This window comes from Triticum dicoccoides, chromosome 5A (assembly GCF_002162155.2).
Source record: "Triticum dicoccoides isolate Atlit2015 ecotype Zavitan chromosome 5A, WEW_v2.0, whole genome shotgun sequence".
Lineage (NCBI taxonomy): Eukaryota > Viridiplantae > Streptophyta > Magnoliopsida > Poales > Poaceae > Triticum > Triticum dicoccoides.
The window spans coordinates 596465829-596488394 of record NC_041388.1 but is presented as its reverse complement, the minus strand read 5'-3'; the positions used below and the strand labels follow the sequence as shown (position 1 = coordinate 596488394).

The 22566-nt window shown below is 45.1% G+C and overlaps 1 protein-coding gene and 1 pseudogene across 1 annotated transcript in view; one reads left to right on the top strand and one right to left on the bottom strand.

Annotated features, from left to right (window-relative positions):
• The window catches only part of LOC119300096 (UDP-glycosyltransferase 83A1-like), a 39197-nt gene extending 20731 nt beyond the window's left edge, over positions 1–18466 (bottom strand). The window contains exons 1-3 of the mRNA XM_037577162.1: positions 17983–18466; positions 15197–15738; positions 14900–15118 (exon numbers count right to left, since the gene is read on the bottom strand). Coding sequence (XP_037433059.1) covers positions 14900–15118; positions 15197–15738; positions 17983–18466 — 1245 coding nt within the window. The remainder of the gene's footprint in view (positions 1–14899; positions 15119–15196; positions 15739–17982) is intronic.
• A 216-nt stretch (positions 18467–18682) lies between these two features.
• LOC119300094 lies at positions 18683–19149 on the top strand (annotated as a pseudogene).
• The last annotated feature ends 3417 nt before the right edge of the window (positions 19150–22566 follow it).

The following is a 22566-nucleotide window of genomic DNA, read 5'->3' as shown; positions in this document are numbered from 1 at the left end:
CTACTAGGAGGAGGACTCCTCCTTGGCATGCCATAGGGCCGGCCGGCCTCCTCCCCTTGATCCTTTATATACGGGGGCAGGGGGCACCCCTAGACACACAAGTTGATCGACGTGATCATATTCTTAGCCATGTGCGGTGCCCCCTTCCACCATAATCCTCGATAACATTGTAGTGGTGTTTAGGCGAAGCCCTGCTACGGTAGTACATCAAGATCGTCACCACGCCGTCGTTCTGACGGAACTCTTCCCCGACACTTTGCTGGATCGGAGTTCGGGGATCGTCATCGAGCTAAACGTGTGCTAGAACTCGGAGGTGCCGTAGTTTCGGTGCTTGATCGGTCGGGCCGTGAAGACGTACGACTACATCAACCGCGTTGTGCTAACGCTTCCGCTGTTGGTCTACAAGAGTACGTAGATCACACTCTCCCCTCTCGTTGCTATGCATCACCATGATCTTGTGTGTGCGTAGGAAATTTTTTGAAATTACTACGTTCCCCAACATTTTCTTCGGGATCTTAAACACTGACATAGCAAAAACTGGTAGTGATTGTATTATAGCTTTTATCAGGATCTCTTTCCCACCCAAGGATAAAATATTTTCTTTCCATCCTTGTAGTCTACTTATCACCCTTTTGAAGGAAATATGCCCTAGAGGCAATAATAAAGTTATTATTTATTTCCTTATAATCATGATAAATGTTTATTATTCATGCTAGAATTGTATTTTCCGGAAACATAATACATGTGTGAATACATAGACAAACAGAGTGTCACTAGTATGCCTCTACTTGACTAGCTCGTTAATCAAAGATGGTTATGTTTCCTAACCATGAACAATGAGTTGTTATTTGATTAACGAGGTCACATCATTAGTAGAATGATCTGATTGACATGACCCATTCCATTAGCTTAGCACCTGATCGTTTAGTATGTTGCTATTGCTTTCTTCATGACTTATACATGTTCCTACGACTATGAGATTATGCAACTCCCGTTTACCGGAGGAACACTTTGGGTACTACCAAACGTCACAACGTAAATGGGTGATTATAAAGGAGTGCTACAGGTGTCTCCAATGGTCGATGTTGGGTTGGCGTATTTCGAGATTAGGATTTGTCACTCCGATTGTCGGAGAGGTATCTCTGGGCCCTCTCGGTAATACACATCACATAAGCCTTGCAAGCATTACAACTAATATGTTAGTTGTGAGATGATGTATTACGGAACGAGTAAAGAGACTTGCCGTTAACGAGATTGAACTAGGTATTGGATACCGACGATCGAATCTCGGGCAAGTAACATACCGATGACAAAGGGAACAACGTATGTTGTTATGCGGTCTGACCGATAAAGATCTTCGTAGAATATGTAGGAGCCAATATGGGCATCCAGGTCCCGCTATTGGTTATTGACCAGAGACATGTCTCGGTCATGTCTACATTGTTCTCGAACCCGTAGGGTCCGCACGCTTAAGGTTACGATGACAGTTATATTATGAGTTTATGCATTTTGATGTACCGAAGGTTGTTCGGAGTCCCTGATGTGATCACGGACATGACGAGGAGTCTCGAAATGGTCGAGACGTAAAGATTGATATATTGGGAGCCTATGTTTGGACATCGGAAGTGTTCCGGGTGAAATCGGGATTTTACCGGGTTACCGGGAGGTTACCGGAACCCCCCGGGAGCCATATGGGCCATCATGGGCCTTAGTGGAAAGGAGAAAGGGGCAGCCCAAGGTGGCTGCGCCTCTTTCCCCTCCCCTAGTCCTATTAGGACTAGGAGAAGGTGGCCGGCCCCCCTCTCTCCCTTCCCCTCCGAGGAATCCTAGTTGGACTAGGATTGGGGGGAGGAATCCTACTCCCAGAGGGAGTAGGACTCCCCTGCGCCTCCCTCTTTGGCCGGCCAGCCTCCCCTCCTCTCCTCCTTTATATACGGAGGCAGGGGCACCTCTAAACACACAAGTTGACACAAGTTGATCCACGTGATCGATTCCTTAGCCGTGTGCGGTGCCCCCTGCCACCATATTCCTCGATAATACTGTAGCGGAGTTTAGGCGAAGCCCTGCTGCTGTAGTTCATCAAGATCGTCACCACGCCGTCGTGCTGACGAAACTCTTCCCCGACACTTTGCTGGATCGGAGTCCGGGGATCGTCATCGAGCTGAACGTGTGCTCGAACTCGGAGGTGCCGTAGTTTCGGTGCTTGATCGGTTGGATCGTGAAGACGTACGACTACTTCCTCTACGTCGTGTCATTGCTTCCGCAGTCGGTCTGCGTTGGGTACGTAGACAACACTCTCCTCTCGTTGCTATGCATCACATGATCCTGTGTGCGCGTAGGAATATTTTTGAAATTACTACGAAACCCAACAGTGGTATCAGAGCCTAGGTTAATGATGTTGATGTTATATGCACGAGTAGAACACAAGTGAGTTGTGGACGATACAAGTCATACTGCCTACCAGCATGTCATATTTTGGTTCAGCGGTATTGTTGGACGAGACGACCCGGACCAACCTTACGCGTACGCTTACGCGAGACCGGTTCCCTCGACGTGCTTTGCACAGAGATGGCTTGCGGGCGACTGCCTCTCCAACTTTAGTTGAACCAAGTATGGCTACGCCCGGTCCTTGCGAAGGTTAAAACGGAGTCTATTTGACAAACTATCGTTGTGGTTTTGATGCGTAGGTGAGATTGGTTCTTACTTAAGCCCGTAGCAGCCACGTAAAACATGCAACAACAAAGTAGAGGACGTCTAACTTGTTTTTGCAGGGCATGTTGTGATGTGATATGGTCAAGGCATGATGCTGAATTTTATTGTATGAGATGATCATGTTTTGTAACTAAGTTATCGGCAACTGGCAGGAGCCATATGGTTGTCGCTTTATTGTATGCAATGCAATCGCGATGTAATGCTTTACTTTATTACTAAACGGTAGTGATAGTCGTGGAAGCATAAGATTGGCGAGACGACAACGATGCTACGATGGAGATCAAGGTGTCGCGCCGGTGACGATGGTGATCATGATGGTGCTTCAGGAGATGGAGATCACAAGCACAAGATAATGATGGCCATATCATATCACTTATATTGATTGCATGTGATGTTTATCTTTTTATGCATCTTATCTTGCTTTGATTGACGGTAGCATTATAAGATGATCTCTCACTAAATTATCAAGAAGTGTTCTCCCTGAGTATGCACCGTTGCAAAAGTTCTTCGTGCTGAGACACCACGTGATGATCGGGTGTGATAGGCTCTACGTTCAAATACAACGGGTGCAAAACAGTTGCGCACGCAGAATACTCAGGTTAAACTTGACGAGCCTAGCATATGCAGATATGGCCTCGAAACACGGAGACCGAAAGGTCGAGCGTGAATCATATAGTAGATATGATCAACATAATGATGTTCACCGATGAAACTACTCCATCTCACGTGATGATCGGACATGGTTTAGTTGATTTGGATCACGTGATCACTTAGAGGATTAGAGGGATGTCTATCTAAGTGGGAGTTCTTTAATAATATGATTAATTGAACTTAAAATTTATCATGAACTTAGTCCCTGATAGTATCTTGCTTGTTTATGTTGATTGTAGATAGATGGCTCGTGCTGTTGTTCCGTTAAATTTTAATGCGTTCCTTGAGAAAGCAAAGTTGAAAGATGATGGTAGCAATTACACGGACTGGGTCCGTAACTTGAGGATTATCCTCATTGCTGCACAGAAGAATTACGTCCTGGAAGCACCGCTGGGTGCCAGGCCTGCTGCTGGAGCAACGTCAGATGTTATGAACGTCTGGCAGAGCAAAGCTGATGACTACTCGATAGTTCAGTGTGCCATGCTTTACGGCTTAGAATCGGGACTTCAACGACGTTTTGAACGTCATGGAGCATATGAGATGTTCCAGGAGTTGAAGTTAATATTTCAAGCAAATGCCCGGATTGAGAGATATGAAGTCTCCAATAAGTTCTATAGCTGCAAGATGGAAGAGAACAGTTCTGTCAGTGAGCATATACTCAAAATGTCTGGGTATAATAATCACTTGATTCAATTGGGAGTTAATCTTCCAGATGATTGCGTCATTGACAGAATTCTCCAATCACTGCCACCAAGCTACAAGAGCTTCGTGATGAACTATAATATGCAAGGGATGAACAAGACTATTCCCGAGCTCTTCGCAATGCTAAAAGCTGCGGAGGCAGAAATCAAGAAGGAGCATCAAGTGTTGATGGTTAACAAGACCACTAGTTTCAAGAAAAAGGGCAAAGGGAAGAAAAAGGGGAACTTCAAAAAGAACGGCAAGCAAGTTGCTGCTCAAGAGAAGAAACCCAAGTCTAGACCTAAGCCTGAAACTGAGTGCTTCTACTGCAAGCAGACTGGTCACTGGAAGCGGAACTGCCCCAAGTATTTGGCGGATAAGAAGGATGGCAAGGTGAACAAAGGTATATGTGATATACATGTTATTGATGTGTACCTTACCAATGCTCGCAGTAGCACCTGGGTATTTGATACTGGTTCTGTTGCTAATATTTGCAACTCGAAACAGGGACTACAGAATAAGCGGGCACTGGCAAAGGACGAGGTGATGATGCGCGTGGGAAACGGTTCCAAAGTCGATGTGATCGCGGTCGGCACGCTACCTCTACATCTACCTTCGGGATTAATATTAGACCTAAATAATTGTTATTTGGTGCCAGCTTTGAGCATGAACATTATATCTGGATCTTGTTTAATGCGAGACGGTTATTCATTTAAATCAGAGAATAATGGTTGTTCTATTTATATGAGTAATATCTTTTATGGTCATGCACCCTTGAAGAGTGGTCTATTCTTACTAAATCTCGATAGTAGTAATACACATATTCATAATGTTGAAACCAAAAGATACAGAGTTGATAATGAAAGTGCAACTTATTTGTGGCACTGTCGTTTAGGTCATATCGGTGTAAAACGCATGAAGAAACTTCATACTAATGGACATTTGGAACCACTTGATTATGAATCACTTGGTACTTGCGAACCGTGCCTCATGGGCAAGATGACTAAAACACCGTTCTCCGGTACTATGGAGAGAGCAACAGATTTGTTGGAAATCATACATACCGATGTATGTGGTCCGATGAATATTGAGGCTCGTGGCGGATATCGTTATTTTCTCACCTTCACAGATGATTTGAGCAGATATGGATATATCTACTTAATGAAGCATAAGTCTGAAACATTTGAAAAGTTCAAAGAATTTCAGAGTGAAGTTGAAAATCATCGTAACAAGAAAATAAAGTTTCTACGATCTGATCGTGGAGGAGAATATTTGAGTTACGAGTTTGGTGTACATTTGAAAAACTGTGGAATAGTTTCGCAACTCACGCCCCCCGGAACACCACAGCGTAATGGTGTGTCCGAACATCGTAATCGTACTTTACTAGATATGGTGCGATCTATGATGTCTCTTACAGATTTACCGCTATCATTTTGGGGATATGCTTTAGAGACGGCCGCATTCACGTTAAATAGGGCACCATCAAAATCCGTTGAGACGACGCCTTATGAACTATGGTTTGGCAAGAAACCGAAGTTGTCGTTTCTTAAAGTTTGGGGCTGCGATGCTTATGTGAAAAAGCTTCAACCTGATAAGCTCGAACCCAAATCGGAGAAATGTGTATTCATAGGATACCCAAAGGAAACTGTTGGGTACACCTTCTATCACAGATCCGAAGGCAAAACATTTGTTGCTAAGAATGGATCATTTCTAGAGAAGGAGTTTCTCTCGAAAGAAGTGAGTGGGAGGAAAGTAGAACTTGACGAGGTAACTGTACCTGCTCCCTTACTGGAAAGTAGTTCATCATAGAAAACTGTTTCAGTGACACCTACACCAGTTAGTGAGGAAGCCAATAATAAGTTTAGCAGGGAGGTACCAAAGTAATCCAGGAATGGATCACTGGACAGCGGTCAAGAACATCCTGAAATACCTGAAAAGGACTAAGGATATGTTTCTCGTATATGGAAGTGACAAAGAGCTCATCGTAAAAGGTTACGTTGATGCAAGCTTTGACACTGATCCGGACGATTCTAAATCGCAAACCGGATACGTGTTTACATTAAACGGTGGAGCTGTCAGTTGGTGCAGTTCTAAACAAAGCGTCGTAGCGGGATCTACATGTGAAGCGGGATACATAGCTGCTTCGGAAGCAGCAAATGAAGGAGTCTGGATGAAGGAGTTCATATCCGATCTAGGTGTCATACCTAGTGCATCGGGTCCAATGAAAATCTTTTGTGACAATACTGGTGCAATTGCCTTGGCAAAGGAATCCAGATTTCACAAAAGGACCAAACACATCAAGAGACGCTTCAACTCCATCCGGGATCTAGTCCAGGTGGGAGACATAGAGATTTGCAAGATACATACGGATCTGAATATTGCAGACCCGTTGACTAAGCCTCTTCCACGAGCAAAACATGATCAGCACCAAAGCTCCATGGGTGTTAGATTCATTACAGTGTAATCTAGATTATTGACTCTAGTGCAAGTGGGAGACTGAAGGAAATATGCCCTAGAGGCAATAATAAAGTTATTATTTATTTCCTTATAATCATGATAAATGTTTATTATTCATGCTAGAATTGTATTTTCCGGAAACATAATACATGTGTGAATACATAGACAAACAGAGTGTCACTAGTATGCCTCTACTTGACTAGCTCGTTAATCAAAGATGGTTATGTTTCCTAACCATGAACAATGAGTTGTTATTTGATTAACGAGGTCACATCATTAGTAGAATGATCTGATTGACATGACCCATTCCATTAGCTTAGCACCTGATCGTTTAGTATGTTGCTATTGCTTTCTTCATGACTTATACATGTTCCTACGACTATGAGATTATGCAACTCCCGTTTACCGGAGGAACACTTGGGTACTACCAAACGTCACAACGTAAATGGGTGATTATAAAGGAGTACTACAGGTGTCTCCAATGGTCGATGTTGGGTTGGCGTATTTCGAGATTAGGATTTGTCACTCCGATTGTCGGAGAGGTATCTCTGGGCCCTCTCGGTAATACACATCACATAAGCCTTGCAAGCATTACAACTAATATGTTAGTTGTGAGATGATGTATTACGGAACGAGTAAAGAGACTTGCCGTTAACGAGATTGAACTAGGTATTGGATACCGACGATCGAATCTCGGGCAAGTAACATACCGATGACAAAGGGAACAACGTATGTTGTTATGCGGTCTGACCGATAAAGATCTTCGTAGAATATGTAGGAGCCAATATGGGCATCCAGGTCCCGCTATTGGTTATTGACCAGAGACATGTCTCGGTCATGTCTACATTGTTCTCGAACCCGTAGGGTCCGCACGCTTAAGGTTACGATGACAGTTATATTATGAGTTTATGCATTTTGATGTACAGAAGGTTGTTCGGAGTCCCGGATGTGATCACGGACATGACGAGGAATCTCGAAATGGTCGAGACGTAAAGATTGATATATTGGAAGCCTATGTTTGGACATCGGAAGTGTTCCGGGTGAAATCGGGATTTTACCGGGTTACCGGGAGGTTACCGGAACCCCCCGGGAGCCATATGGGCCATCATGGGCCTTAGTGGAAAGGAGAAAGGGGCAGCCCAAGGTGGCTGCGCCTCTTTCCCCTCCCCTAGTCCTATTAGGACTAGGAGAAGGTGGCCGGCCCCCCTCTCTCCCTTCCCCTCCGAGGAATCCTAGTTGGACTAGGATTGGGGGGAGGAATCCTACTCCCAGAGGGAGTAGGACTCTCCTGCGCCTCCCTCTTTGGCCGGCCAGCCTCCCCTCCTCTCCTCCTTTATATCCGGAGGCAGGGGCACCTCTAAACACACAAGTTGACACAAGTTGATCCACGTGATCGATTCCTTAGCCGTGTGCGGTGCCCCCTGCCACCATATTCCTCGATAATACTGTAGCGGAGTTTAGGCGAAGCCCTGCTGCTGTAGTTCATCAAGATCGTCACCACGCCGTCGTGCTGACGAAACTCTTCCCCGACACTTTGCTGGATCGGAGTCCGGGGATCGTCATCGAGCTGAACGTGTGCTCGAACTCGGAGGTGCCGTAGTTTCGGTGCTTGATCGGTTGGATCGTGAAGACGTACGACTACTTCCTCTACGTCGTGTCATTGCTTCCGCAGTCGGTCTGCGCTGGGTACGTAGACAACACTCTCCTCTCGTTGCTATGCATCACATGATCCTGTGTGCGCGTAGGAAAATTTTTGAAATTACTACGAAACCCAACACGACCCGCATCTCCATAACACTCGACCCAAAATAGGAAGAAGCGCTCATCCAGTTCCTCCGTGAGAACTGGGACATTTTTGCATGGAAGCCCGCTGACATGCCAGGTGTTCCCAGGGGACTGGCTGAGCATCGCCTAAGAGTCGACTCGTCTGCAAAACCAGTCAAAGAGCATCTTCGGCGGTCCGCCGTCCAGAAGAGAAAGGCCATCGGTGAAGAAGTGGCTCGACTGTTGGCGGCAGGATTTATCCGAGAGATATACCACTCCGAGTGGCTCGCTAATGTCGTCATGGTTCCTAAGAAGGACAAGTCGCTCCGAATGTGCATTGATTTCAAGCACATCAACCGGGCCTGCCCGAAAGATCACTTTCCTCTCCCTCGCATAGATCAAATTGTTGACTCGACCGCGGGATGCGAGAGGTTGTCTTTTTTAGATGCTTACTCCGGGTACCACCAGATCCGTCTGTACGGGCCCGATGAGGTAAAAACAGCTTTCATCACTCCATTCGGGTGCTTCTGCTATATCACCATGCCATTCGGCCTCAAGAATGCCGGAGCCACTTTTATGCGAATGATTCAGAAGTGTCTACTCACCCAAATCAGTCGGAATGTGGAAGCTTATATGGATGATATGAAGGAAATATGCCCTAGAGGCAATAATAAAGTTATTATTTATTTCCTTATAATCATGATAAATGTTTATTATTCATGCTAGAATTGTATTTTCCGGAAACATAATACATGTGTGAATACATAGACAAACAGAGTGTCACTAGTATGCCTCTACTTGACTAGCTCGTTAATCAAAGATGGTTATGTTTCCTAACCATGAACAATGAGTTGTTATTTGATTAACGAGGTCACATCATTAGTAGAATGATCTGATTGACATGACCCATTCCATTAGCTTAGCACCTGATCGTTTAGTATGTTGCTATTGCTTTCTTCATGACTTATACATGTTCCTACGACTATGAGATTATGCAACTCCCGTTTACCGGAGGAACACTTTGGGTACTACCAAACGTCACAACGTAAATGGGTGATTATAAAGGAGTACTACAGGTGTCTCCAATGGTCGATGTTGGGTTGGCGTATTTCGAGATTAGGATTTGTCACTCCGATTGTCGGAGAGGTATCTCTGGGCCCTCTCGGTAATACACATCACATAAGCCTTGCAAGCATTACAACTAATATGTTAGTTGTGAGATGATGTATTACGGAACGAGTAAAGAGACTTGCCGTTAACGAGATTGAACTAGGTATTAGATACCGACGATCGAATCTCGGGCAAGTAACATACCGATGACAAAGGGAACAACGTATGTTGTTATGCGGTCTGACCGATAAAGATCTTCGTAGAATATGTAGGAGCCAATATGGGCATCCAGGTCCCGCTATTGGTTATTGACCAGAGACATGTCTCGGTCATGTCTACATTGTTCTCGAACCCGTAGGGTCCGCACGCTTAAGGTTACGATGACAGTTATATTATGAGTTTATGCATTTTGATGTACCGAAGGTTGTTCGGAGTCCCGGATGTGATCACGGACATGACGAGGAGTCTCGAAATGGTCGAGACGTAAAGATTGATATATTGGAAGCCTAGGTTTGGACATCGGAAGTGTTCCGGGTGAAATCGGGATTTTACCGGGTTACCGGGAGGTTACCGGAACCCCCCGGGAGCCATATGGGCCATCATGGGCCTTAGTGGAAAGGAGAAAGGGGCAGCCCAAGGTGGCTGCGCCTCTTTCCCCTCCCCTAGTCCTATTAGGACTAGGAGAAGGTGGCCGGCCCCCCTCTCTCCCTTCCCCTCCGAGGAATCCTAGTTGGACTAGGATTGGGGGGAGGAATCCTACTCCCAGAGGGAGTAGGACTCCCCTGCGCCTCCCTCTTTGGCCGGCCAGCCTCCCCTCCTCTCCTCCTTTATATACGGAGGCAGGGGCACCTCTAAACACACAAGTTGACACAAGTTGATCCACGTGATCGATTCCTTAGCCGTGTGCGGTGCCCCCTGCCACCATATTCCTCGATAATACTGTAGCGGAGTTTAGGCGAAGCCCTGCTGCTGTAGTTCATCAAGATCGTCACCACGCCGTCGTGCTGACGAAACTCTTCCCCGACACTTTGCTGGATCGGAGTCCGGGGATCGTCATCGAGCTGAACGTGTGCTCGAACTCGGAGGTGCCGTAGTTTCGGTGCTTGATCGGTTGGATCGTGAAGACGTACGACTACTTCCTCTACGTCGTGTCATTGCTTCCGCAGTCGGTCTGCGTTGGGTACGTAGACAACACTCTCCTCTCGTTGCTATGCATCACATGATCCTGTGTGCGCGTAGGAATATTTTTGAAATTACTACGAAACCCAACACCTTTCTACCAAAATACCTGAAGCATCACTTCGGTGCACACCCACCATAGCAGGTAGCCCAAGATATCTATCAGACATTGCCTCGGTCACGATATCAACTTTGGCATGTACATCCACATTTGGGCTAAAGAAAATGCTGCACTTTGCTTCACTAACTAGTTGACCAGAATTAGCACAATATTGATCAAGTACTTGTCTCAATGAGGTTGCATTAATCAAATCAGCTTTCATAAGGATTAAGGAGTCATCAGCGAATAACAAATGTGAAACTGATGGTGCATTTCTGCATACTCTTATCCCCTCGATCCCACGAACCTCCTCTGCATGAGCCAATAAACTTGATAATCCTTCAGCACACAATAAGAATAAATATGGAGAGAGCGGATCTCCCTATCTGAGACCCCTAGTAGGTGTGAACTCTTCCATCTCCTTGTCATTAAATCTCACAGTATATCTAACAGATGAAACGACGCAAGCCATGATGAGATCTACAAACTCCTGCTGAAAGCCCAACCGAATCATCATTTTATGTAGGGAAGCCCACTCCACCCTGTCATAAGCTTTATGCATATCTAATTTGATAGCACAATATCCATGCTTCCCTTTTTTCTTATTCTTTATGGTATGGATACTCTCATAAGCAACCAGGATATTATCTGTTATTAGATGCCCCGGTACAAACACACTTTGGACAGGAGATATAACATCATCTAACAACTTATTCCGGCGTATATCAATCATCTTAGAAATAATTTTATATAGAACAGTGCAGAGACTGATAGGCCTGTACTGGGTTACCTTTTCAGGGATATCAACTTTTGGAATGAGAATGATCACCGTATCGTTCCACCCCGTTGGAATTACTTTCTCATTTATCGACTGAAGCACCTCTTCTGTAATAGATTCACCAAGGATGTTCCAACATTTTTTTAAAGAAAACCGCATGCAGGCCATCCTTTCCCGGGGCTTTTAAATCCCCAATAGAGAAAACAAGCTCTTCTCACGTCCTCTGTTGTATAGGGCTGATTAAGATAGTCATTCATTGCCCGATCCACCCGTCGTACCACCTTCTCTAGTAAAGCAGGGTCAACCTCATCCATCTTAGTGGTAAACAAAGTCGAGAAATAATTTGATACCAACGGATTTAAGTGTGCCACCCCTTCCTGCCAATTCTCATGATCATCCTTTAGCTGTTTAATTTTGTTTCGTTGGCGACGCATACTAGCCGTGTTATCTCGTTTTCCAGTCCACACAGGTGTATGTTTCCCATTTTCACCCGTGGCACATCAACGTCGTGGAGCAATTTCAAAGAAGAGGTAATTTCATCGCTCGTTTGCTTCCATGTAACTGTACTCAGCTACCCCATGATCCGACTTGTATCCCACTCTTGGTTTTCGATGAATAAAATTTGGCTAAACCCTAGAAATAATGTAACTGTACTCAACTCCGTAGAGGCAGCCAAACACGATCTTGCATCACCGCGTGGCAGAGGTGGTGAGCAATCTTCAATCATGTCAGTTAAAAAAAACGTATGCTCATGCATCATCAAAGAGTGGCTCTGTCTGTCCTGGCAGCAGTTTCAATCGTCATAACCCCGCTTTACAGGGAGTGGCTCACTAGCAACTAATGATGCATGGTTGCATATCAAAATCAGAGGTGACAAGTTTATGTGTTCAGAGAAATGATTAGTACTACGAATCACTTAATATAGGACAGGATTCTCCATCTACTCGTTGGTGTCGCAGCATGTATAATTTGATAATTGATTAGCCATGCGATGTGACACGGAAAGGTTGTGTCATTAAATTTTCCATCGTGATCTGCTCATTGGTGCCGCTGTATGCAATGGAGACACAAACGCTTCGTTTGTCAAGATGTCGTCAAGCAAAAGACTGTTTATTGGTTTTCAAAGGCACACTCTATTCACATGTCACAACACAACCAAACTTCTTGCCAACATGCCATCTCGATCTGTCACCCTACCATTAGAATACTTCCGTTAATCCCTGTATGCACGTTTGTTTTCTTAAAATCTCAAAGATAATGTAGACCGAAAGAGAAAAGTGAAATAAAGTTATATAGTTTCAGCAATTCTTGTGTTGTAAAGCATCTTTAATGTTGTTGTGCCCTGCCTCTCAGCATTGTAAACCATGTATTGCACCTTGGGTCGTGTACAGTACAATGCCACACAAGAATTGCTTCTCCCTTGCCGCGAGAGACTCGGCGTGGTTCAAGGTCAACCTGCTCCTATCGAAGCACGCCCTGAAGTCGTGCCCTCTATAGCCTAACACAATTTGCTCTTTGTCATTTCACTTTATTAATGTTTCCCAATTTATGCCCAACTTTCCATTTGCCCTACATGGAGTTTATTTTTGTGTTTTGTTTTGCATTTACCACCCTCTAAATTATCTAGGGCGATGTTGTTAGAGAGAACAATTGTATTTTGGTTTATGCCTATTGTGGATCCCTGTATTTTTTATTAAGATGGAACATTTTATACTCCGCATACCCATGCTTGAAATATGCTTTGCCACTGCCGCAAGCTCGTCCGGAGCCAACCGACATAACTTGTCGAGTGTCCATCCTTTCCCACACCTTACATTGCCCCCACCTTGTTCCTAAATGCAACTAGTGATGACAACTGCTTACCGAAATGCATCACCCGACCACCCTACCCAAGCAGACAAGCCATTCATGAGGGATGATGGTGCACCTCCCGTCGGCGGGGGCTACATTACCATACGTTCAAGGGTATGTGTTGCATATACTTTTACTTTTGCATATTTGTTCTTGTATATGTAAAAGATATATAGTTCCAACAATTCTCATGTTGTAAAGCAACTTTATGGGGTTGTTGCGCCATGCCTCCTTGCATGGTAAATCATGTTGCACCTTAAGTCATGTACACTGCCACACACACATATGGCCACTTCCTTTTCGCGGAACATTCAGTTTGGTTCCGTACCCGGGCCAATTTCCCAATTGGTATTTCACTCTATTTTCTTCTGCCAGTTTATGTCCAACTTTCCGTTTTTCTCTAAATTAACTAGGGTGGTGTTGTTAGAGCAACCAATTGTATTTGTTTTCTGCCCTTTTTTAGATCTCTGGATATTTTGGATTAAGATGGAACTTTCTCACTCTGCCTACCCATGCTTGAAAGCTGCTCTTTGCCACTGCCCGTCTACTCGTCTTCTGCCCCCATCATCGTAGTTTATTGGGTGTCCATCCTTTTCCAGATTCTTACATTGCCTCGCCTAGTTCTTAGATGCGGTCATAGATGAGGCCTACAAGGTGGCGGTGCCACTCTTCCCCTTGTTTCCAGATCGAATTGTTCTAAGACGAGCTCCAGCTACACACACACACGTCTATTAATGACAGTGGAAAAAATGTAATGCATTCTGCTTCTCCTGGATATTTCTTTTCTTTTAGGGGTCTTTGTGTATGATCGATGGAAGTAGAGGAGAGGAAAACATAGATGTACAATGCATTATGTCTCAAGAACTGTAATTGTAGATGGTTGCTACAAAAATTGGTTGCAATATATTTCAATGAAATTGGAACATGAATATTGGATTGATAATATGAGAATCAAAACGGAGAATGTCATAGTTGTAAATGTGGAGCGGCCGCTCTACATTGTCATGAATGCGCGCGCATGCCGCTCTGCGCGAACGCGCGTGGGCGAGGGAGGGTTTCGTGTGGGCTAGGATGGTCAGAAGCGGACGTGGGTGTTGTCCGGACGCCCGCAAAGCCCGCACGTTGTCTTTGGTTTACGGGAAAAAGTGCGTCCGGACCATCATACGGACCGATACAAGCTCGCGTTGGATCGCACAACAAGTCCAAACCACACGGTCTACACGGTTGTGGGCGGCTTGAGCGTCAACGTTGGAAATGCCATAATGTATTTTGTATTCCAAACGGTTCGTACAGTTAGCAGGTTAAAATCGTTCGGATTTTTTTTCTTCTACAGATTAAGAAGTGTACGCTAGGGAACCACTATACTCGGTGAGCCATCATAATCTGGGAAGATATATACGCAAGGGAAACGCGTCAGAAAGCGTGCACAATGTATAACAAATAAAAAGAGAAACACGAAAAATGTTTCTCAGTATACAGTAAAATGCAGCTCACTCGTTTAGGAGGGTAACAAATCTCTGGAAATTCTCATACGAGGACCCGCCCTCGCCGATGCTCATACGAGCCGCATCCCTGAGCATCCCTACCCTCTCCGCGATTCCCTCGTCGCTGATGACCTGCTCAAGTTTGCTCTTCACCTCCTCCTTCGTCACGACTCCATCTCCGAGCGTCACGGCCAAGCCGGTCCTCCAGATGTCGCAGATGTAGCTCCGGTTCGTGAACTGGTCGGCGAAGTAGGGCCAGCACAGGATCGGCACGCCGTTCCTCACCGCCTCCGTCGTCGAGTTCCACCCGCAGTGCGACATGAAGCACGCCACGGCGGGATGCGCCAGAACCTGCATGTTGACATGGATCAGAGACCTGCCACTTGCAATGGACGCATCATGGAGTTCTTGAGAATATATATACCATACCTGCTGTTGGGGGCACCAGCTGACGATCATGCCCTTGCCGGCGATGCGGCTCTGGAACTCGTCGAACCACGCCTTGCCGAGGACGTCGGAGGTGAAGTCCGGGCGCACTACCCACAGGAACGGCCGGCCGGTGAGCTCCAGCCCCTCGGCGAGCTCTCTGAACTGCCGCGGGTCGAAGATGGTGAAGCTGCCGAACGCCACGTACACAACGGAGCCTTCGGACTGCGCGTCGAGCCACTCCAAGCAGCTGACGTCTTCCGGCCAGAACTGCCCGACGGGCTTCCGGAGCTCCTTGTCGGCGAACAGCGGGCCGATGGGCAGTATCTCCGGGAACAGCCCGAACGCCGCAGTCTCGGCGTCGAGGAACGAGTTGCACACGAGCATCTCGGCGAGGCTGGTCGCCTTCGCGTTATCATAGACCACCAGCTGGAAGACTTCCTGCTGCCCCTCCGGTGGGCCGTCGATCAACCATGGCATGCGCGACGGGCAGACCGGCGGCATATTCGGGGCGATCTCGTACTTCTCCTGTCGCTTTGCCACGCCTGCACATGTCATTTGTTTAGGTGTTTTTCATCAAAAAATAATAATTTATGTGTTGTCATCTGCATGCGTTTCATGAAAAAAGTCCCAAACCCTCTACAAAGAGACTGAACAAAACGTAAATCTTGTATTGACTTAGTCAAAGCTGATTGATATGCAATCTGCACGAATGATGCACATATGACTTCTGGTGCAGTATCTTTAATTCGGCAAGATTCTACTAGGTTTTATTTTTTTTGAATTCAAGAAGATTCTAGCTAGACCGTTGGCCTAGCATGAGAAGCCTTTGCTTCAAAAAATGGGACACGAATATACCTCCTACTGTCATAGATTCATAGTTATAGTAATGAACAAGTTATTCCTCGCAAAGTGAACCTCGTTTATTTTTCATGACACCTTAAATTTGATTTAGAGAGCATTTGTTTTTGCAATAAAGCTTCCCTTGTCTAAATAATCTCATCTGGATAGTCACTATAGTCATCTCTAGCAGAACTCCTCTCCTACAACTCCACAAATGCTCTCTCAATATTGAACTTCTCAAATATGAGAAGTCAAATGGTAAGCGGAGCTAACGAAACCCTTATATTTAATTCTTTTTTAAAAATGGGCTATAGTTTCATCCTTTGTGACATATATTTCAAACAATTGCATGGTATTTCGTCAATCCTTTGGATGATTCAAATGCACCATATGCAACAATTTAATAACAAACATACATATAGTTCATCCAATCAAGCAATTTAAATTAAAACATGCATATACATCATCCAAAAGCCACAAAATAGATCAAGTTTATCCAGAAAACCACCGCATAACATGTATTATGTCGTGAATCAATTCCTGCCAAGTTCATACTACATGAACTCATGCATTCCCTTGCTCACCATCACCACCACCGTGACCACGGCTAGCACCATCACCACCGCAGTCGAACACTGGTTGGGCCTAAATCTCACCAGGAGTGAGTTCCCAATATTTCCTCATCGTGTCATCGATTGAGATCGAATCCATATAGATGCTAGCACGCTCTCTAGGCATTGCGTCGGACACTTGGCAGACATGATCCTCTCTGAAGGCTGCGGTAGTCGTAGGTGGCGGCGGAGGAGGTGAGGGGTGGTCGCAGATGGATGACAAGGCGTGGAAGTCACTCGATGTGAGAAGGCATCCGAGTGGATGAGCCGCCGCCTCGTCAATAACCTTGTATGTTGTCCGCGGCTTCCTCGTCCGTTTGTTCTCGGCCAGCGCAACCAGAGGGCGGCTGGTAATCTTCATGGACAGCGCGGTCTTGCCGCCGGCCTTCGTGGACGGCTTGGCGGACTGTACGGTCGTTGTCGTCTGTAGCCGCTTCCTTTGCACGAGAGGTTGTGCGTTCGTCGACCTCGGCGTCGTAGCACCGACGATAGTGGTCGGTGGGTTGCGGAGGTGGCCAACGGTTCCATTCCCATCAGAATTAGGACCTTCGGTGGATGCGTCGGTGACATTAGGACGGGAGTTTGGATAGAGAATCTTTTGATGAGAAATGTTGGCGGCTACTCAGAAGTGAGAGAGGGTGGGAGGGTTTTGGCCTTAACTCCTAAATTTTTTAGAGGTTAACTGTTTGAGGGTTAGGTTAGGTTAGGTGGAGCTTAACTCCTCAAAACTAAATCTTTAAAGAAGTTAGCCCTTTTTTAGAGTTCGACTAGATATGCTCTAAATGTGGTTCAAAACGAAGCTATGCTCACTAAATTTAATTCAAATGCTTAAAAAGATTATAATTAAAATATAGCCGTATTTCATTAAAATATTGCAAGATGTCGGCTTGACTTAGCAAGTGTGCAGAACAATCTCTTGAATCCGCAGCTAAAAAGAACCGCGGTGACATAAAACTGTTCCAAAACTTGCAGATTCTTCCCAATACAGTACTTAGTTTCTCACTGTATGCATGGTACTATCTCCTTTTGAAAATGATTGAAGTTCTGTGTTTGTCCTAAGTCAACCTTTTTTAAGTTTGATCGAATCTATAGAAAAATATGTTAACATCTACAACATCATTTTTCTTTTGCGAGAAACTTTCAATGAAATATATTTTTCGTACTATATGTATTTTTTGCCGTACTATGTGTGTTTAGTCTTGTACTAGGTCTTAGCATATTTTTCTGTAAAGTTGATCAAATTTAAACAAGTTTGACTTAAAAAAAACTAAAACTTCAATTATTTTGAAATGCAGGGAATATCATACGAAGTTACGAACGATGAATTTTTCATACCCTTGTCATCAATGAAGCCATCCTCTATCATCTTGGGAATCGTGAACCACGTCGCCAGACTCCCGCCAGCCGCCGGCCAGACGGCAGCCACCCGGACGCCGAGGTTCTTGGCGCCCTGGAAGCAGAACCCCAAGTTGACGTCGGCGATGAGCCACTTCACCTTGCTCTCTCCGGACGCCTCCGTCTCCCTGATGAGGTCCACCACGTAGCCCGGCATGTACCGCGTGATCCCCCCCACGAACTTGCAGAGGTCCCTGCGGTCGTCGCGGTCGGCCAGGCCGTCCGGTATGGAGACGAGGCGGATGCCGCACAGCGCGTCGCCGGTGGTGCCGGTGTCGAGGAGGAGCCCGTGGATGAGCTCGGTGCAGACGAAGGTGACCTGAAAGCCGCGGTCGACGAGGCGGTGCGACAGCTCCATGAAGGGCGTGACGTGGCCCTGCGCCGGGAACGGCAGCACCATGACGTGAGGCGCGGCGCCGGCCATGTTGGTCGATCTACGGTGCGCGCGTGTGTGTCAGTGTGTGTGCGGGAGTGTGTGTGAGAGTAGGCAGACAGAGAAACAGAGGTACTGATAAGCGCGCGCTGTTTTGGCATATGCGGCCGTCGGCGCATCAAACGATCTCGTCGTTTTCGCTCTGCCCCGGTGCATGCGATCCGCCAGGCCGGCTGCCGGCTGTCGCCGGCAGGGGCGCTCGCGATGATGGACACGAGGAACGATTCAGCGGGAAGTGGGGGTTCGGCCCGGTGGGGGGTTGCTTTGCCTTATTGGGCCTTATACGATTCTAATGAGATTTTGGTTTCCCCGACCGCTAATTTGTTATTACCCTTGAAGAGCCCTGAGGAGAAGGAGCTGCGGCTGGAGGCGGAGTCCACGCTGGAGTGGGGCGGCGTGTGCGCATGACTGGTCGACATCGCCGCAATCGTCACGGGGAGGGCTGGGTCCCCGTCGGGCGCAATCGGGACGAGAGCGAGCGGCCGCTCGAGCAGACCACCACCTACGCGCTGCTTTCGGCGCCGTTGGATTTTGGCGATGTGGGCGACGTGTTAGATGTTGTTGCCGCGGCCGCATGTGGCCAGTTTCTCGCCATGCGAGAGATATGGGGCGTCAGCCGCAGCCTCAGGGCGGCGGGCGCGGTGTTTGACCCGTTGAAGAGGCTCGTCGGGTAGACGCTGGATGCGAGGTAAGGGAGTTGGCTCAGCATGGGCGTGCGTGGCCGGCAGCCCGAGGGACGCGCGGTTGCCTGAGCGAGAGGCCAGTGAGTCTCCTACTCTGCTCGTGCACTCTCTCCTCCTTCTTCCAGCAAAGGGCGAGTGCCGGCCGACCGTTGCGGAGGGTGAGTACGGACCATGCGGACCGGAGCTTGAGGAGGGCAAGCGCGGACGACGCTGATCGGGGCTTGAGGAGGCAATGCGACTGTTGCTTGAGGAGAACGCGGGTGCAGACAAAGGAGAGCGTGCATGGCCGGAGGTTGAGGACGGTGGCGTCTGTGTTGTTGTGTCTGCATGCTGTGTATTGATTACTAAATAGTGGGTTGTGTCTTGAACTTTTGATGCGAGCTGTTGTGCACTGATCCTTTGTTAGATAGGGACTACATCACTACAAACTTGATGCGACACCTTCTCTTCTTGATTTGTCCCAAAAGTTTGACATTATTTGACCCATAAATCATAATCCCATTTTAGGGGAAATCCTAATCTCATCTCTAATACTAATATTTGACACGGATTCTTTAGAATGGTCATGTTAGCGACTTAACTTCTCTTAATTTTTGGGTCGGGATCCTTCAAAGAAGTTGAAGCCTAGCATAAAGTTTGGAATATTTTTACTGAAAGCAACCAAGAGATACCCAGGTCCCAGGGCCTGATCAGGTGCAGGTTGTGTCGCTCGGCAGAAAAAAAAAAAGACAATAGCTTTGGCCTTTTGAACCTCGTGAGTGCTTTGTTTCCATGGAGAACTGGATGAATCAGAGACAACAACATAGCCTAATTTTTTTTTGCATTGTCTAATGGATATTTATAAACATTCATATTTATGTTCTTTGGGAAAATCAAGCGCACGATGTTCTTATTTCTTTATTTCATGATGAGTCATATGCTTGCAACAATAACAACAATTTTTTAGTTATAATTGTCCAGCTGTTTCAGTTGTTGGAATTTTTTAATATATGTACTTTTTGCGTCAGAAGTTTGCGTAGGTTAGTTACTCCTCGCCGCAAAGGAAATATCCCCCCGTGTTAAAAAGAAAAGAAAATATCCTCCCTTCAATACAACAAAAAAATTCAATATTCATCCGCTAAATGAAAAATGTTATTTCATTATTAGTACATTATTATCAGCTACTGATTGTGTAATATTTATAAGTAGCATCACTAGATTTTTTATTTTAATGTTTATCTATTATAACTAGGATGAACATGTATTTTCTTTTTAAAAAATACGTGTGTTGCACGTGCATGCTAACTAGTGTTTGATGAAATTTACATCCATTTTTAAGATGCTTGTGCGCCTCGCTGAATCACACTGCCTAGACAACACGATCTCTCTCGGACTGGCTGTATTGACACAAGCAATCATACACTTAACACTGTGCTCTTGCATCGTCACATAATGGCTCTGTTTGTCCTGGCAGCAGTTTCAATCGTCATAACCTCGCTCTATAGGGGTAGGGGTGGCTCACTACGGTCTACGGAGTAATGATGCATGGTTGCATATCAAGATCAGGGGTGACATGTTCATGTGTCAACAGATGATTGGTGACATGTTCATGTGTCAGCAGATGATTGGTACGAAACACCTATCAAATTGTATAGGACGGGATTCTCCATCTACTCGTTGGTGTCGCACTCTGTATAATTTGATAACTGATAAGCCATGCGACGCCAGAAGGTTGTGTCGTTAAATAAACCAATTGTGAACCGCTCCTTGATGTCGGTGTTAGCGACGGAGAACATTGCTAATTAGCCCTCACAAACGATTCACGGCCAATCATTAAGCGAGATTCTTAAAAGTATGTGTTGGTTTTCATTTAGGAGTCATTGATCTTTCATGTATTAATGATTCCATAATTACTTTGATACCAAAGGATAACTCGTCTGAAAATAATGACAAAAAAAATGTGACAATGCCAGTTAAGATTCTCATCACTTTTTTGCGTGCGGAAAATCTAAGACAATGTTCAAGTTGATTGTACCAAAATATTAGTTCTCTCTCTTTTGAGATGGTTCGTTCCTCGGAATCAAATGGGCAAATAGTTCTTCTAGTCTTTAGTTTCTATTGTTTGCTTTTATGTGAGTTAAATGAGTCTGAAATAATCTTCTTCAAACCATTGATTGCTTCCATGATTTGTCTGCTCCTTTCTTTGAAAAGGAAATTGATGATCTAGTTGCCTCTGTGCCATCTGACAGAAGGTCTTTGAAAAGGAAATAATCTTCTTCAAACCATTGATTGCATTTCAAAATTGCTTGTTGGTCATCTCCAATTCAGAACCTTCTTCAGGTAGTCCACATGAATCAATATGAGTTTATTTTGTTCAACACCCTACAAGATTACCTTGAATGGTCTTTTGAGTATTCACGCCAATGTAAGAATTCTGGAAAAGAGTTAGTCCTTCTCAAACTAGATTTTCCGAAGCTTTTCACATTGTATAGCATTATGTGAGTATGCAAATTCTTCACGTTGGTGACTGGGTTGGATTCGAGTCATTATTTCTGCAGACATGTCCGTTGTTTCGTTGAATGAGGTGGTTGGTAAGAAGTTTCAACGCAAGTGAGTGGACGCTCCTTTTTTTTCTTCATTTTTATTACTTCAAGAACTGTTCATGTATATCAAATTCGAAAAAAGTACCATATTTCAAAAATATTCTTAAGTTCAGACATTTGAATTTTAAAAAAATTCTTAATTTCAAAGAACTTCACAAATTTAAAAAATGTTCAGGATTTCTTTCAAAAATATTCTTAAGTTCGGAAATTCGAATTTAAAAAAATTCTTAATTTCAAAGAACTTCACAAATTTAAAAAATGTTCGGGATTCATAAAATGTTCATAGATTTAAAAATATTGACGCATTATAAAACAGTTTTCATGAATTCAATTTTTTAAAAAAATTCATAAGTAATCCCAAAATTCAAAATGAAATGTCTAAAATTACCGATTCAAAAAAGTTCTCAAACCTTATAAATTTCAAAATGAAATGCCTAGTCCTCCTACCCATTTGGGGTGTTTCACAAGCAGGTGTGCAATTACCTCCGTTAGCCTCTGAATGCTCGCACCACAAGAGTCCTCTACAAATTTTGTTCATTGCCATCAGAGCTTTTGGTCAGAGATCCAGTGTCATCATTGAGTGGAGATCCAGTGCTCCATGAGAAAATAATGGCATAGCTTATTTGGGTTGATACGAAATTGACATAAAGGTGAAATTGTGTCTAGAATAGTAGTCGCCGCACATCCTATACAATTAGATGAGTAATGCTACATTGCCCTAAAAAAAGATGAGTACTACACTTACGTAAAAAAACTACATAATTTAACATAATGAGAGACGCGGTGGGTTATGATTGGAGATAAGGGGAGAAAGGGGCCCACCCTC